This window comes from Vipera ursinii (assembly GCF_947247035.1).
Source record: "Vipera ursinii genome assembly, chromosome: 7".
Lineage (NCBI taxonomy): Eukaryota > Metazoa > Chordata > Lepidosauria > Squamata > Viperidae > Vipera > Vipera ursinii.
In genome coordinates, this window is record NC_139521.1 from 71,658,313 (window position 1) to 71,677,078 (window position 18,766).

The 18,766-nt window shown below is 41.9% G+C and overlaps 1 protein-coding gene across 4 annotated transcripts in view; it reads left to right on the forward strand.

Moving 5' to 3' along the window:
• SLC4A4 (solute carrier family 4 member 4) overlaps positions 1–18,766 on the forward strand; it is a 193,925-nt gene that overhangs the window by 134,179 nt on the left and 40,980 nt on the right. For all 4 annotated transcript variants that reach the window (XM_083367130.1, XM_083367131.1, XM_083367129.1 and 1 more), the window contains 5 exons: positions 1,258–1,415; positions 3,730–3,817; positions 5,362–5,516; positions 9,516–9,629; positions 12,306–12,480. In XM_083367130.1, coding sequence (XP_083223256.1) covers positions 1,258–1,415; positions 3,730–3,817; positions 5,362–5,516; positions 9,516–9,629; positions 12,306–12,480 — 690 coding nt within the window. The remainder of the gene's footprint in view (positions 1–1,257; positions 1,416–3,729; positions 3,818–5,361; positions 5,517–9,515; positions 9,630–12,305; positions 12,481–18,766) is intronic.

An 18,766-nucleotide genomic window follows, 5' to 3' on the forward strand; every position in this document is an offset into this window, starting at 1 on the left:
AGAGAAGAGCAACAAAGATGATTAGGGGACTGGAGGCTAAAACATATAGGGAACGGTTGCTGGAATTGCGTATGTGTAGTTTAATGAAGAGAAGGGTGAGGGGTGACATGATAGCAGTGCCCCAATATCTCAGGGGCTGCCACAAAGAAGAGGGAGTCAAGCTATTCTCCAAAGCACCCGAAGGCAGGACAAGAAGCAACGGATGGAAACTAACCAAGGAGAGAAGCAACCTAGAACTAAGGAGAAACTTCCTGACAGTGAGAACAATTAACAAGTGGAACAACCTGCCTCTAGAAGCGGTGAATGCTCCAACACTGGAAGTTTTTAAGAAGTTGTCTGAAATGGTATAGGGTTTCCTGCCTGAGCAGGGGGTTGGACTAGATGACCTCCAAGGTTCCTTCCAACTTTTATTATTATTATTATTATTATTATTATTATTATTATTATTATTATTATTATTATTATTGCCTCGGTACTCATTGTCAATTGATTCTGGGAGGCATGATGAATACTAAAAACATGTGCCAAACAAACCAACTGACTAAAGTGTGACCCTTCATTTCGGCCAGGAAGGGTAGCAAGCCACAAGACAACTTAGAATAGAATAGAGCTGGAAGGGACCTTGGAAGTCTTCTAGTCCAGCCCCCTGCTCAAGCAGGAGAACCTATACCAGGGGTAGGCAACCGTGGCTCTTTTATGACTCGTGGACTTCAACTCCCAGAATTCCTGAGCCAGCCACGCTGAGGGGAAAGGGAGGTTTCCAAGCTGAGCCATGCTGGCTCAGGAATTCTGGGAATTGAAGTCCACCATAAAAGAGCCAAGTTTGCCTACCCCTGGCCTAGGCCTAGGCTGCTTTATGACTCGTGGACTTCACACAGAGAACCAGCTGTTCACATATTTGAATCCCACTACTGCCCGTGGTCACATAATCAAAATTTGGACACTTGGTAACTGCCTCATATTTATGACGGTCGCAGTGTCCTGAGCAGTGGTGGAATTCAAATATCTGAACAACCGGTTCTCTTATTTGATGCTGGCCTGGACCTCCGAGGCCTAGAATGGACTTCCGGAAGTGGCATCCACACAGAGAACCGGTTGTTCACATATTTGAATCCCACCACTAAGGGTAACCACACCATCTACAAGTTTGTTTCTGGTTTGATACGAAGGAGGAATCCTTTAGTCCTTTAAAACTTCTGCTTCTCGGCCTTTTGGCTAAGATCAAGTGTAGTAAAAACATCTTCTTTTTCTCTTCAGCTGAAGAACAAATTCATGAAGAAGTTACCACGAGATGCTGAGGCCTCCAATGTTTTGGTTGGAGAAGTTGACTTCTTGGAAAACCCTTTTATTGCCTTCGTGCGCTTACAGCAAGCAGTCATGCTTGGTGCTCTGACTGAAGTCCCCGTACCGACTCGGTAAATGAATGTTTTCTACCTGGTGTTTTTATTTAAAAAAATAAATTTAAAATTTAAAAATGAACCTGCAATGAAATGATGGCTTTAATATGAGCCGTGGTGGTACAGTGGTTAGAATGCAATATTGCAGGCTGACTCTGCCCACTGCCAGGAGTTCGATGCTGACCTGCTCAAGGTTGACTCAGCCTTCCATCCTTCCGAGGTCAGTAAAATGAGGACCCAGATTATTGGGGGCAATAGCCTGACTCTGTTAAGCCCCTTAGAGAGGGCTGTAAAAGCACTATGAGGCGGTATATAAGTCTTAAGTGCTATTGCTATTGGTTTAATAGGCCATGTCACAAAAAAGATGTCATTTTCCATGGAGAGTTTCTGGAAAACTTCTTTTTTTCCAGTGCTGTTGAAACTTTGAACGGTCACTTATAAGTTTTCCAGAAACCCTCCATGGATGTGTCAGCCAGCATGGCCTCACTAACGTGGATGTCTGTTCTGGGAAGACTAATGTTGATTTTAATGCAGCGTCTGTAGAAATGTTATTTTCCCTCATGTTGAGTTTGCTGTTGTTTGCTCTTATTTATTTTTTTTTTAAAAAAATGGCATTTATTTTGCTGCAATAGAGCCTTTTGCCCTCTTCGGAACCTCTGTCTTTATTTATTCGGCAGTTCTAATTAGCTGATTGAAAATAAATAATTTATGCCATTGGCAATTGCAAGGTACCGCAGTGGAAGCTTTTATTTCTCCGAGAATTGCGCACACAAGCAAATGGCAAGTATTTGCATAGTAGTGACTCCCAAATGTCAGCTGAAATTTGTTGTTGCAACAAAATGAGAAGGAGGATAAGAGGACTTTTTCCTTTGGACAGGAATTCCTTAATTTTAATGTCGAGAACTCTCCTTTGCAAAGCTTATGGGCATAATTATATTACATGATTAATTATGATATCCCTACCTGGAGAGATTGAATGAATGTTTATGTGACAGCTGCACAAGAACTGAGTGGAGGCTAAAAGATATGAAAAACAGTTGCAGGAATTGGGTATGTCAGTGGGTTGGGACGCTGAGCTTGTCGATCAGAAGGTCGGCAGTTTGGCGGGTCGAATCCCGAGGGCCGCGTAGCAGAGTGAGCGCCTGTTACTCGTCCCAGCTTCTGCCAACCTAGCAGTTCGAAAGCACGTAAAAATGCAAGTAGGAAAATAGGGACCACTACGGTGGGAAGGTAACAGCTTTCCGTGCGCCTTTGGTGGTGTCTAGTCATGCCGGCCACATGACGACGGAGACGTCCTCGGACAAGCGCTGGCTCTTCGGCTTTGAAACGGAGATGAGCACCGGCCCCTAGAGTTGGAAACGACTACCACGCATGTGCGGGGGGAACCTTTACCTTTTAGTAGTTTAATGAAAAGAAGGACTAGGGGTGACCTGATAGCAGTCTTCCAATATTTGAGGGTTTACCACAAAGAAGAAGGGGTTCACCTATTCTTGACTCCTGAAAGTAAGACAAGAAACAATAGATGGAAACTAATCAAGGAGAGAACCAAACTAGAAAAGGAGAAATTTCCTGACAGGTAGAACAATTAATCAGTGGAACAGCTTGCCTCCAGACGTTGTGGGTGCTCAATCACTGGAGATTTTTAAAAAGAGACTGGACAACCATTTGTCCAGAATGGTATAGGGCAGGGGTAGGCAACCCTGGCTCTTTTATGACTTGTGGACTTCAATACCCAGAATTCCTAAACCAGCCATGCTGCCTCAGGAATTCTGGGAGTTGAAGTCCCCACGTCATAAAAGAGCCAAGGTTGACTACCCCCTGGTATAGGGTCTCCTGTTTGAACAGGGGGTTGGACTAGAAGACCTCCAAGGTCCCTTCTGACTCTGCTATCCTGTCTTGGATGGTCATATGGGCTAATTTGTAGGCATTCCTCACTGCTGCAAAGGAACTGGGAGACTATTGCCTCTCCTTGAAATTCATTTCCCGTCACCAAACTGTCAGCCATCGCAGGTGAACCAGGCAGGAAACACAGCCAGATGAGATAATTCAATTTCACTGCAAGACTATACTAGCAGAATCTTGCAAGTCTGAAACTACAACTCTCCCACTGTCTTCTTCACACGCTGAGAAGTTAAGGATGGTCCCTTCCAAGCCTCTTTCTCCATCCATTATGCAGCTGGAGGCTATGCCTTCTCTGATCTAACCATCCCCCCCCCCACTTTTCATATTTTTTTTCTTCGTATTTGCTTTTTACGTAAGTAAACATTCTTAATAAAAATGGCCTGTGGATTTGCATCTGATAAACAACGCTGCTTTCCTTCCTGGGGTTCAGGTTCCTGTTCATTTTGCTGGGTCCAAAAGGCAAAGCCAAATCCTACCACGAAATCGGCCGAGCCATTGCCACGTTGATGTCGGATGAGGTAATCTGCCTTTGTGCCGATATGTTTGTGGTCTCCTTGAGACCAGACTGTGCTAATCTGTTAAGTGCTTCTGGGAAATTTTTAAGGCTTGCCTCCCATGAACCTTGGGAGTGTATAGTCTTTGTACTGATTCTCACCCAGTTCTTGAGGTCTTGGCTTGGGATTTATTTGAAGTGTGGGCAGTGAGGGATGATGATCATACAAGGAAAGGAGGCATAGTTCACACCTGCCAAGCCATTGACTCACTCCCAGCCCGGTGAACAACATCACATTGTGAAGTTACAACATCAGCTTTTGCTCGTGGGAATTTCATCAAAGATCTCTTCCTTGAAGTTTGAATTTGATCGCTGGTGGGAAAATAACTGCAGGCAAATTTTCTTTCCTTGATACTTTTCTCAGGGGTGGCTCCCCTCCTCTGGAACACAGGCATACAAAACACACATCTGTACCTAGGAAATTTGGTGGTGTAGTTGCAGGGAGTTCCTTGGGACAGTGAAAGAGATTTGGTGGGTTGGATGTGGCTTTAGACCCGTGGTGGCAAACCTATGGCACGGGTGCCACAGGTGGCACGCAGAGCCCTCTCTGTGGGTACGCACACCGTTACCCCAGTCCTAGGCCTTCAGCTGGGTTTTATAAAACCTTTTCGCTTTAGGCCGCCGCCGCCGTGTGCAAAAAAAAAAGGTTCAATCAATTAATTTCAACTTCTCACGGGGAAAAAAAATCTAACAAAGTTGGCATTGATTGATTGAAATTTTCAGTCCCACCCAGTCTACCGTTAACACCGCAGCCACACCCATCCAATGGGACACGCCCACCTAATGGGCCACACCCATCCAATGGGACACGCCCACCCGGCACCCAACGATACATAAGTGGGTTTTGGGTTGCAGTTTGGGCACTCGGTCGCTAAAAGGTGCGCCATTGCTGCCTTAGACAGTAGGAAGCCCATGTTGAGTTCAACAGGTCATGTAGCAAGCGAGAGGAAATCTCCATTTCTCTAAAATTGGAAGGCCATTGGTCAGAGTAGGTAGTGAAGGCTTGAGCGGTCCTTGATGTAAGATGTTTCCTTACCAAACTAGGTAACACTATCAGTTCTAGAAGGGAGTGGTGTTTGTGGAGAGGAAGAGGAGGAGGAGGTCCTTGGTGCTCTCTGAGCTTGGTTGCTTTCTTGCAGACATTTCATTACCCAACTAGGTAACATAGTCAGTGCTAGTACTGGAGTTTGCTCTCAGTTTATATTCTAGTATCTTGCCCTGTCGGGAATTTAATTGAGAACAAACCCTGCTCCTTATTAGCACTGATGATGTTTCCTAGCTTGGCTAATGAAACCTCTGCAAGAAAACAACCAAGCTCAGAGAGCACCAAGGATCCCTAATTTCAACCTTGAATTACAAATAACTCTTTTATCGATAGTCAAGGCTTATCTCTGGACAGATAGGTGGGTGTTATGATGTAGAGTTGCATATATCTCTGCAGAAATATCTAGATGGCGTTTGTTTGGGGGGTTTTTGCATCTGATCTCTTCTTCATTCATCCCTTTATAGGTGTTTCATGACATAGCCTACAAAGCCAAAGACAGGCAGGACCTGATCGCTGGGATTGATGAATTTCTGGATGAAGTAATTGTGCTTCCTCCTGGGGAGTGGGATCCCGCCATAAGGATAGAGCCCCCCAAATCTCTTCCGTCTTCTGACAAAAGGTAATCGAGTTCCATCCTGTGTGATGGATGGATAGATGATAGATAGATAGATAGATAGATAGATAGATAGATAGATAGATATAGATAGATAGATAAATAGATATATAATAGAGATAGAGAGTAGATAGATAGTAGAGATAGATGGTAGAGATAGATAAATAGATATATAATAGAGATAGAGAGTAGATAGATAGTAGAGATAGATGGTAGAGATAGATAATAGATAGATAGATAGATAGATAGATAGATAGATAGATAGATAGATAGATAGATAGATAGATGATAGATAATAGAGATAGGTAGATGATAGATATATGATAGAGATAGATAGATGATAGATAGATGATAGAGATAGATGATAGAGATAGATAGATTAGATAGATAAATAGATATATAATAGAGATAGAGAGTAGATAGATAGTAGAGATAGGTAGAGATAGATAGATAGATAGATAGATAGATAGATAGATAGATAGATAGATAGATAGATACATACATACATACATACATACATACAGTATAATAGAGATAGAGAGTAGATAGATAGATAGATAGATAGATAGATAGATAGATAGATAGATAGATAGATAGATGACAGAGATAGATAATAGAGATAGGTAGATGATACATATATGATAGATAGATAGATGATTAGTTCCATCCTGTGTGATGGATGGATAGATAGATAGATAGATAGATAGATAGATAGATAGATAGATAGATTAGATAGATAAATAGATATATAATAGAGATAGAGAGTAGATAGATAGTAGAGATAGATGGTAGAGATAGATAAATAGATATATAATAGAGATAGAGAGTAGATAGATAGTAGAGATAGATGGTAGAGATAGATAAATAGATAGATAGATAGATAGATAGATAGATAGATAGATAGATAGATAGATAGATGATAGATAATAGAGATAGGTAGATTATAGATATATGATAGAGATAGATAGATGATAGAGATAGATAGATGATAGAGATAGATGATAGAGATAGATAGATTAGATAGATAAATAGATATATAATAGAGATAGAGAGTAGATAGATAGTAGAGATAGGTAGAGATAGATAGATAGATAGATAGATAGATAGATAGATAGATAGATACATACATACATACATACATACATACATACATACATACAGTATAATAGAGATAGAGAGTAGATAGATAGATAGATAGATAGATAGATAGATAGATAGATAGATGACAGAGATAGATAATAGAGATAGGTAGATGATACATATATGATAGATAGATAGATGATTAGTTCCATCCTGTGATGGATGGATAGATAGATAGATAGATAGATAGATAGATAGATAGATAGATAGATAGATTAGATAGATAAATAGATATATAATAGAGATAGAGAGTAGATAGATAGTAGAGATAGATGGTAGAGATAGATAAATAGATATATAATAGAGATAGAGAGTAGATAGATAGTAGAGATAGATGGTAGAGATAGATAGATAGATAGATAGATAGATAGATAGATAGATAGATAGATAGATAGATAGATGATAGATAATAGAGATAGGTAGATTATAGATATATGATAGAGATAGATATATGATAGAGATAGATAGATGATAGAGATAGATGATAGAGATAGATAGATTAGATAGATAAATAGATATATAATAGAGATAGAGAGTAGATAGATAGTAGAGATAGGTAGAGATAGATAGATAGATAGATAGATAGATAGATAGATAGATAGATAGATACATACATACATACATACATACATACATACAGTATAATAGAGATAGAGAGTAGATAGATAGATAGATAGATAGATAGATAGATAGATAGATATAGAGTGTGAGTTAGTGAGTGAGTTTGTTCATTAATAATCTGGTGGATGGATAAATAATAGACCTCATGTGTTACCTGAACTGGTTGGATGAAGATGATATTGTCTACTCCAAGATGTGTGTTTCAGATTCCTTAACAATCTTGATGCTGAGGAGGAAAGGTATCATTGACCTTTAATAGGTGATCAGTACAATGGCTCTAGAAAGACACACATACTTTGGCTTACACTTCAGACTCAGTAGCTAGGAATGATCAACCAGGAGGTAGAATTCTAGTCAGTGTTATTGTGTTTGAGAGGCTCCTCATGTTTTCTTGCTGTTGCCCAAATTTGAAATTCAGATTTGGAGTTAGTAGGTTACCACTTTCCTGGTGAGTCTTGCTAATCAAGCAGGAAATAATATCCTAATAGCAATAGCACACATATAAACGATAAAAGGATGTTCAAATATCAATGTCTGGGCCATCTGACCACCGAGGTACAGCATAATTTATATGAAAAAAAATCAGATATTGGACTGGCATCTGCCCTCAGCTTACAGCTGGGTCACGATGTGATCTACAATTTGTGCAGAGGGTCCCGGCAAACGCCATGTGAGGTGTGAATCCTATTCAGGATTGTCCATTGATAACCTGGTAGTTCAGGTCCTGGGACCTGTTTTGTGGCGTCGTTTATATGTCTTCCTGTATCTGGGCCTCCATTTGGCTTTCCATTGGGAACTGATGTTAAAGTTGTTGGGTAGATGTTGTGCAAGGGCCAGTGGGGGCTTCCCGGATTTGAGTCTTCTGGCTGATAAAGGAGGCAGGTCAGCATGCGCTGGTAGCATTGGGGATGTTGAAAAATAATAGCAACATCCTTAAGAGCAGAAGTGATTACTCCTGAACATCCCACAAAGTTAGTTCTCCATAGGATCAGCAATGCCTCATGGAAAGTGTGCATTTTAGGGTTATTTTTCCCCCACCATCCCCCCAAGGCAGGGGTAGGCAACCTTGGCTCTTTTATGACTCACGGACTTCAACTCCCAGAATTCCTGAGCCAGCATGGCTCAGCTTGGAAACCTCTCCCTTTCCCCTCAGCATGGCTGGCTCAGGGATTCTGGGAGTTGAAGTCCACGAGTCATAAAAGAGCCAAGTTTGCCTGCCCCTGCCCCAGAGTCATAAAACAACTTCCATCACATAGAAGATCTACGAATTATTTTATATTTCAGCCATCTGTAAAGCTAAAAATATTGCTTATGTCAATTCTGCTGTTGGTATCTCCGAAGCAGAACATCCAGATTTAGTCACAGTTTTGTTCCGTACAGCATCAACTTTATGAACTCTCAAGCTTCCTCTTTCTGCTATGTATTCCAGATGGACAGTGATTAATATATGTATTTATATGTAAGGGTGTAGGTATGTACATATGTATGTATATAGCATGTTTATATGTGTTATGTATGTATACACTTTTGAGAGCGGACAAAAGAATTTCATTTTTAATGTGTGCCAGTGTGCCCACAGTAAAAAAAATGTCAGTAAAGGTTATCATCATCACGGATTTTGCTTATATTTGATAAAAGTTTGATATAAAAAAGACATATGTCAATTATTGTTGGAGATAAAAGATTAGGAATGTCGTATTTTTCCAGACTTTCTGCTCACAGTATGCTTTTTTTAAAAAAAAATAAAAATAAAGTATTTCTGTACCGTGTCTTATAACAAGCAATTTATACAGATCTTTTATTAAAAATAAAACCTGAGAACAAAAACATTAAGGAAGAGGCAAGTTGGAGGGGTCCTTGGCGCTCTCTAAGATTGGCTGTTTTCTTGCAGATGTTTTATGACACAACTAGGTAACATCATCAGTGCAAAAAAGGCAAGTTTTTTTTAAAACAAATATTATTTTTATTATTTCACAAACCATCCATCAAAAGACAAATGTTAGTGAAATTAAAAGCCAGGGAGGGCTAAACTTAACTAAAACATTTTTCAAAATGGGCCTAAAATGCATGAGTGTTTGAGCAAAGGACAGATTAATTCATATTATTAAGAGCAAAGGTAATTTCTGAAGATTACAGAAGGCTAAGAAAACATGGCTGTGGTATTTGGGTTTCTGGGTATATGTATCTGTATGATGTTTGCATCGAATGTCCATCTTCAGTTGTATTCTCATTCTGTCTGCCCAGGAAAAACTTGTATGCAGGCGGCGAGAATATCCAGATGAATGGAGACCCCCCTCACGAGGGAGGAAATGGAGGAGGGGGACATGGGGACTGTGAAGAATTGCAAAAAACTGGCAAGTAAGAGACAAAAGTTCATATCTTCATATGGGATATTTTGCTAGTCGCAGACATGTCAAACACAAGGCCCGGGGGCCGGATCCGTCCCGCGAAGTGGTTTCATGCGGCCCGCGAAGCCATCCTGGAAACAGTGAGGGAACGGCCCCCACTGCCTTGGCCCTGGCCCAGAGACCCTCCTCCTGCCAGAGACCCTCAGATCTGTCCCACTCCTGCCCAGGCCCCCATAGGCACCCTTGATGCGAACGATGTAGAGCTGGCCACGCCCACCCAGTAGGCCCTATGTGCTCTAGCCATGCCCACCCAGTAGGCCACGCCCACCCAGGCCACACCCACCCAGCCCCCTGAGGGCAACCGCAATGCTGATGCGGCCCTCAATGAAATTGAGTTTGACACCCCTGTGCTAGTATGTTACATAGGTAGAGAATAGAATAGAATAGAATTAGAACAGAACAGAACAGAATAGAAAATATGGAATGGAAATTTAGAACAGAATAGAACAGAACAGAACAAAACAGAATAGAATAACAGAGTTGGAAGGGACCTTGGAGGTCTTCTAGTCCAACCCGCCCTGTTCAGGAAGGAAACCCTATGCCATTTCAGACAAAATGGCTGTCCAATCTCTTCTTAAAAACCTCCAGTGTTGGAGCATCCACAGCTTCTGGAGGCAGGTTGTTCCACTGGTTAATTGTTCTCACTGTCAGGAAATTTCTTATTTCTAGGTTGCATCTCTCTTTGGTTAGTTTCCATAATCTGTAATTTATCATAATTTATAACCAGTTGCTTAACAACCACCTGAAGTTACAACATATCTCCCTAGAACTATTTGCAGTATGTTTTTGGAGCTACAACAACTGCACACAAACATCCCCAGTCATGTGATTGCATTTTAAGCGTTTAGCAACTGGTTCACTTTTACCTCCATTTGCAGCATCCTGTAATCACGTGACCCTGATTTGTGGACACCTTTTGCTGGTTTGCATCGTTTACTTACAGTTTCCAGCAAAACAAAAAACAAAAAAACACCTCCCATTGGGGAAAACAGATTCATTTAGTGAATGTGGTGTTCACTTGACAACTGCAGCCTTTGCTTAACAAATGTTGCAAAAATGCTATTAAAAAACAAACAAACTTCCAGATCCAAAGACACGATGCCTTGATTTACAACTGCAACATCTTATGATGGTAATTTTGGGCTTGTTTTTTTTATTGAAAAGTTTTACAGTACATTTTATTTATAACAAAACAAAACAAAACCCCTCCCAACCCCCTCCCCTCTTCCCAACCCTCCCCAACACCTCCCTCCCTCCCCCTCCCCCTCCCCGACTTCCCAGAGCTAAATACAAGGTATAAAAGTAGAAACAATCATAATCTACCATATGCAAACAACAATAAACTATTAAATCTATCGCACTTTAACTCTTATAAAATGAGTACAAGCAATATAAATATCACATCAGTACTTATTCAAATGCTAAATGAAACTTTTTAGTCCCATATTTATTCTGGATGTAATCAATCCATTTTTTCCACTCCACAATATATCTCTGTTGCAAATGGTCTTTCAAGTACGCTGAGATCTTTGCCATTTCCGCCAGGTTGGAAACTTTTAAAGTCCATTCTTCTATAGTCGGCAGTTCTTCCTTCTTCCAATATTGCCCTACTAAAAGTCTTGCTACCGTTATTAAATTCAACATCAACTTAGTGTCCACAACAGTAGTGTCAGTAGTGATGCCCAGTAAAAACAATTGTGGACAAAACTTTATCCTTTTCTTAAATATCTTCTGCATATTCCACCAAATTTTAATCCAAAATGCTTTAACCTTCTTACAGGTCCACCATATATGAAAATACGTTGCATCTTCACCACCACACATCCAACATTTAGGCTGGCAGTTCGGATACATACTTGATAATTTTTTAGGATCTAAATGCCACCTATAAAACATTTTATAAAAGTTCTCTCTTAAATTTTGAGCTTGCGTAAATTTTACATTTCTCACCCAAATCTTTTCCCAAGTATCCATTGTAATAACTTCTTGAATATTCTGAGCCCACTTTATCATACAATCTTTAACAAGTTCTGTCTCTGAATCAATTTCTATCAGTGCAAGATATATCCGTTTGATATGTGCTTGACCTTGATTTCTAATTTGCTTTACCAAATTTTCATCAGTCATTGAAAAACCAATTTTCTGATCTTCTTTCCACCTGGCCTGTAATTGCCCAAGGGCTTGTATGCAGTCATAAATCAAGGACAACCTGTAAATAATAATAATAATAATAATAATAATAATAATAATAATAATAATAATAATAATGATGATGATGATGATGATGATGATGATGATGATGATGATGATGTTGTTGGGAGGGACCTTGGAGGTCATCTAGTCCAACTCCCCCCCTGCTCAGGCAGGAAACCCTACACCATTTCAAACAAATGGTTGTCCAGTCTCTTCTTAAAAACTTCCACTGTTGGAGCATTCACAGCTTCTGGAGGCAGGTGGTTCCACTAAAATGTCAGGAAGTTCTCCTTCAGATAGTTTTAACTCACATACTTCTTGGAGGAAGCTATTACAACAGCCCTCAAATTGTGTTTTGGGATGCTGTTTTCAAACTCTCCTTTGCTATGTGGACTAATGTCATTGTGACACTTCCTCTTCTTCTTCTTCTTAGATTTTGTGGGGGTTTAATCAAAGACATCAAGAGGAAAGCTCCTTTTTTTGCCAGCGACTTCTACGATGCCTTCAACATCCAAGCCCTGTCTGCTATTCTCTTCATCTACCTGGCAACGGTAACCAACGCCATCACTTTCGGAGGCCTGCTGGGAGATGCGACAGAAAACATGCAGGTGGGTCACGGTTGTGAAGGAGCCAACCTGAACAGGATGGAATAAGGCCATGGTGGCGAACCTATGGCACGCGTGCCACGTGTGGCACGCAGAGCCCTCTCTGTGGGCACGCGTGCCATCGCCCCAGTCCTAGGCCCTCAGCTGGGTTTTATAAAACCTTTTTGCTTTAGGCCTCCGCCGCCGTGTGGAAAAAAAAAAAAAAGGTTCAATCAATCAATTAATTTCAACTTCTGGCGGGAAAAAAAAAGATCTTGCAAAGTTGGAATTGATGGATTGAACATTTTAGTCCCACCCAGTCTACCGTTGCCACCGCAGCCACGCCCACCCAATGAGCCACGCCCACCCAATGGGCCACGCTCACCTGGCACCCAACGATACATAAGTGGGTTTTGGGTTGCAGTTTGGGCACTTGTTCTCTAAAAGGTTCGCCATCACTGGAATAGGCCCACACCGCTTTCTTCGAAGCCTCGTCACACACCGCCAGGGGCTGCAGTGGCTCATGGGGCTAGGATCTTCCGAGTCAGAAGATCGTCGAACGGTTGACTGCTTGGCGGTTTGAAACCCAAGAATCCGGGCCACATGACAGAAAGAGCTCCTCTCGGTTTGTCCCAGCTCCTGCCAACCGATCAGTTCGAAAGCATGCAAATGCGAGTAGACAAATAGGTACCACCTTGGTGTGGAAAAATAACAGGGACACAAAAGGAGCTTCCCCCCAGAGTCCCCTGGGGGATATTTGTTAAGCTAAACGTGAGTGGACATTCCAGCCAAGAAATCGACCGGTGCAAGAGATAATAAACTAGAGAGAATGTCGTATTTTGATGTCAGATGTCATGGCCAGAGAACATTAATATTTTAAGAGAAGGAAAGGAGACTTTTGGTAGTGAAATGAATCTTTGTTTCTATGAAGCTCAGTTTCACAGCTGGTGCAAAGACATAGCTTTGACGTTTAACCAAACATAGAAGATGTTGAGAAGTTCCTTCTGTCCTCTTCCTTTTCCTGTCAGCGTTACGACTAGGACAAGATTCTTCCCAGCAAATTCCGTTTTATCTTCTGGATTTCCCATCTCCAAATTTATCATTCCCCACCCCCCCTTTTTTTTTTACCCATTGAGGTGCTATTTCTTTCTCTTTTTTTCTCTCCTCCTCCCTATCTCTCTGGCTATATTTTCATGGCACACTTGATAAGGTCAGGGATTAATTTAACCTTTGCACAACAAGCCACTTTTGATCAGTTTAACATGTTATGAAAACCCAGCCTCTGCAAAGCCCACAGACTAATTCAGTCACCCAAAATAAATTAATTGTTCTTTCTCTCACGCTCTTTACTTGACCTAGAATCACAGGCTGGGTGAGGAATTCTGGGAGTTGAAGTCCACAAGTCTTAAAAGTTGCCATGTTTGAAGACCCCTGCTCTAAGACAATCAGATGTTAGCTTACAGTGACCATATTTCTTCAATATAAAATGGAATGTACAGAAAGTGACACTATAGATTTCAAATAGGTTGATAATTGTACAGTACTGGGTGACATACCTCGTTAGTGTGCAAGCTTTTGTTCTAGATATGGAAGTTGTGTTATGTTTGTTAAATAGCGGGTTCTCTGGTGCAGGAATGAAGACGCGGAACAGAGTACAGGGTAACTCATTGTTTATCTCGTGCTGGAACTGTACTAGGGAAATGGCTGAAACTAGCTGCAATATATAGTCTAGCTCAGGCATGTCAAACTTGTGATGTCACGTGACGTTGCGCGACGTATTGGAACCATTGCTGAAAATGGGATGGGCGTGGTTTCTCCGTGATGCTCCGGCCCACGGGCCGGCAGTTTGACACCCCTGGTCTAGCCCCTAGGTGGCAGCCAATAGGTTTGAATCAACCATTGCCGCCTGGAGATAGCCAATTGCAGCACAGGAGACTTGTAGTCTGGGTTGCTGGAGAGCCGTTAGCTGCTTCAGCAACCCACGTGGTGTTTCACAAGAGCCCAGTACATAACACCCCTCCCCTCTTACATCAGACCATAATAACACCAATTAGTCTCAATTAGAAACCCCAATACTACACTTGTTCTTTTTTAATTTGAGGCCTGCTTCCTGAAGCCTCTGCAAAACAGCCCTGAGCCTACTGGCCAAAACTTCTGGGGATTCCCCTGCAATAAGAACATCATCAAAATAAGGGCAGACGCCCTGAATACCTTTGAGTGTACGCTCCATGATTCCCTGAAAAATACCCAGTGCAACACTGACTCCAAACTGTAAGCGTTTAACTTTGAAAGCCCTCCTGTGAGTCACAATTGTTTGAGCTGCCGCTGTGGCCTTATCAACCGGCATTTGCTGGTAGGCTTGTGCTAAATCAAGTTTAGCAAAAATAGTACCCCCTTGCAGTGAGGCTAAAATATGGTTGACCACTGGGACTGGGTAAGCGTGTTGCTTGAGGGCTTTATTTAGAGTGCATTTATAGTCAGCACAAATGCGAACTTCCCCTTTGGCTTTAAGTGGAGTGACTGTAACACACCCTGTTCTACAAGCTAATCAATTTCAGAATCAATTTTATGTTTTAAGGCAAAGGGGACCCTACAAGGCTTAACCCTGATTGGAACTACGTTGGGATCAAGCTTAAATGAGATAGTTGGGCCTGTGTATGTTCCAAGGGTTGAATCAAAAACATCCGCGTATTCCTTGCACATTGACGCGAGGTCTGTAGTTTGTGTCCGGTTTATGCCAGTAATCTGAATACCTAAGGCATCAAACCAATCGAGTCCAATGAGACTCGTTCTCTGGCCCCCTACTACTATTACATCCAGGTGCCCCAAGCTTCTCCCTTAACTTTAATGTGAGCGTTTTGAAAATCTGTTAGGATTATATCTGAGGGCCTTAGTTTAGCCCAATTGTTACTGCGCCTACACACGAAGTTAAAAGTGTCTTGAGAAATGATTGAGATTTCAGAGCCAGAGTCCAATTCTTTCTTACATGGAATTCCTTGTAGCTCTACCATGAGCTTAAGTTTGGGTTTGAGGGGGCGTCGAGCCCTGGTGCGGCATATGCTTCTACGGCTTCTGAAAAATCCCACACTAACTGGACCCTGGGCCCCAGTACCTCTACTAGTCGGTTCTTCCGACTGGTGTTTGGGTGGCCGGTCTCTCTGGCGGGCTCTGCAAACCACCGCGATGTGGCCTGTCCTTCCACAAGCTCTACACGTGGGCGAGCGAAATCTGCAGTTGGCGTGAAAATGGTTCTCAGCTAAATCAAAGGTAGCTGGGCCGCACACGCAGAGTAGCATTGCAGCCTTCAGTTCTTCTTCCGCGATCTGATTGGCTCTGTGGTAGTTTTCTACTTGCGATAGATATGATGGCCATTTCTCCGGGTGTTTCATGTCGAATTCTCGCAGTTTGCCAACCTTCGGCATGCTTTCTTGCTGGTTCCTGCGTTCTTCCGGATCCTGCTTCAGGCTCAGGGAATGAGTCCACTGAGCACGAGGTCTCTAGCATAGTTGCTAGCCAACCTTGAGAGGGGGTGGGAAATGCCTTTTCCCTCCGGCTTGTGCTGCCTTTCCCTCGAAGACTTCAGCTCTTTATTCGGTGAAGCAGGATCCCATCCTTGTTGCCACTGTTAAATAGCGGATTCTTTGGCGCAGGAATGAAGACACGGAACAGAGTACAGGGTAACTCATTGTTTATTTCGTGCTGGAACTGTACTAGGGAAATGGCTGCAACTAGCCGCAATATATAGTCTAGCCCCTAGGTGGCAGCCAATAGGTTTGAATCAACCATTGCCGCCTGGAGATAGCCAATTGCAGCATAGGAGACTTGTAGTCTGGGTTGCTGGAGAGCCGTTCGCTGCTCCAGCAACCCACGTGGTGTTTCACAAGAGCCCAGTACATAACAATGTTCAACCACCCCATGGTAAGACCTTGGATTTTACAGAGAGATATATGCAAAGGGAATTATGCAAATACGTTTCCATATAGAAGTCTGAAGCAGATTCAAACATACATACACAATCAAGAAATACTGTTGTTGTCTTGCTTGGAGTAGCCTGTGCACATGTTAAGTGTCTCCTCACTGGAGAACAAACTGTTGTTCATTATTATTTATACTTAGTGCAACAACACAGTCCCACTAAATCAGGGGTCTTCAAACTTGGTCCTTTTATGACTTGTGGACTTCAACTCCCAGAATTCCTCAGCCAGGGTGCCTGGCTAAGGAATTCTGGGAGTTGAAGTCCACAAGTCATAAAAGGACCAAGTTTGAAGACCCCTGCACTAACTAAATCCTATGATGTACTATTTTTTATCTCTGCAAATAGGAAAGTCTGTGCTGAGAAGCATTGTTACCGTTCTTGGCATTTCATTGTTTATGTTCTAATTAAGTTCAGATGGCCATTGGTTCAGAAGGACCTGGGGTACAAAACCTGTTATTGCTTGTCCAGTGAGGGTGGAGAGGATGTTCAGTAGTGATACAAATAATTTTCGCTTTTGGAGATGGCTTTAATCAAGATTAATGCTTCTAAGAAAATCGGCTTCTTTCTGAGTATGTTAAATAGTTTGAAACAGAGTGCTAGATTTATCTCTTTATTTATAGACAGAGTCCAGTCCTGAGTTTTGATGTAAATGCCCTGGAGGCTATTGAATAAACACAATAAATATGAGTCATAAAAGTCAAAAATAAACACAAGGATAAAAATAGTGGAAAGAAACAATAAAAAGAGCAGCTTTCAAGAAGGAAATTAAAGCACCATTCACGCTTTAAGGAGACAGGGTTAGTTTTGGCTGGGTTCCTACAAAGAAGTGAAATTTCACTGGGCAAACATATTCTCAACATGTGGACGTCACTACGGAGAATACAGGGAGTCCTTGACTTATGACCACCACTGAGTGTGAAATTTCTGTTGCTAACCAAGACAGTTGCTAAGTGAATATTGCCCCATTTTTACGAACTTTCTTCCCACTGTTGCTAAGTGAATCTCTGCAGTTGTTAAGTTAGTAACATGGTTTTTAAGTGAATCTGGCTTCCCCATTGACTTTGCTTGTCAGAAGGTCGCAAAAGGGGATTCACACGATCCCAGGACACCACAACGGTCATAAATATCAGTTGCCGAGCATCCGAGTTTTGATCACGGGACCATGGGGCTGGTGCAACGGTTGTGATGTGAAAAAAACGATCCTAAGTCACTTTTTTTTCAGTGACGTTGTAACTTCAACTGGTCACTAAACAAATAGTTGTAAGTTGTAAAGTACATTCTTCATTCTACTCTGCTTCAGAGGTGGGACCGGTGAGTAATTTCCTAAGGAAGTTGGCTCAAAATTGGGCATCGGGGTGAATTTCTTAAAAGCTGCCCGCCCATGGAAAAGGCTGTCACACTAAGTGGTAAAGGGTTTTTCAACAGAGATCTTCAAACATTTAGCAAGAAACCTCTACTGCAGGGGTAGGCAACCTTGGCTCTTTTATGACTCATGGACTTCAACTCCCAGAATTCCTGAGCCAGCATGACTAGAGAATTCTGGGAATCGAAATCCCAGACCTGTAAGCATCGCCAAGGTTGAGAAACGCAGGGTGAGATCATCTCTCAAATCCTTTCCAGTTGTGTGATTCTAGCATAACAGTCCACTTAAATGCAGAAAGGCACATACAGGCAGTCCTCGGTTTACAACAGTTTGTTTAGTGACCGCTGAAAACCCGATGACCATTTTGCACACTTAGGACCGTTGCAGCATCCATTTACATGGTCACGCGATCTAAATCCAGACACTTGGCAACTGACTCGTGTTTATGACGGTTGCAGTGTCCCAAGTCAATGGGGAAGCCAGATTCCTTTAACAACGGTGTTACTAACTTAACAACCGCGGTGATTCACTTAAAAACGGTGGCAAGAAAAGTTGTAAAATGGGGCAAGACTCATTGAACAACTGTCTCACTTAGCAACAAAAGTATGGGGCTGAATTGTGACCGAGGACTACCTGCAGTCAAGATTTCAGTTATAGGCAGCCAATTTCCTCTTTTGATGCTGCCCTTGGAGAGTGTAAAAGCTACCGGAGGAACGTGAATGTAGGGGCCTATAAGGAACCCCGATAAATATTTGTGAGCTCAGCCGACATTTCTTATTGCAACCACCATTAATCAGAAGGATCAGCCAAGGACTTGAAAACGCTTGGAGATTTCAAACTGTAATTCTCTCTCCTGCAAAAGCCATCACTTCTGCTGAAAAGTATTTTGCCGACTGTGAATTAAATGAAGTAATTTAGCTTCCCTATCCAGTTCAATAGGGACGCGGTGGCTCAGTGGGTTAGGACGCTGA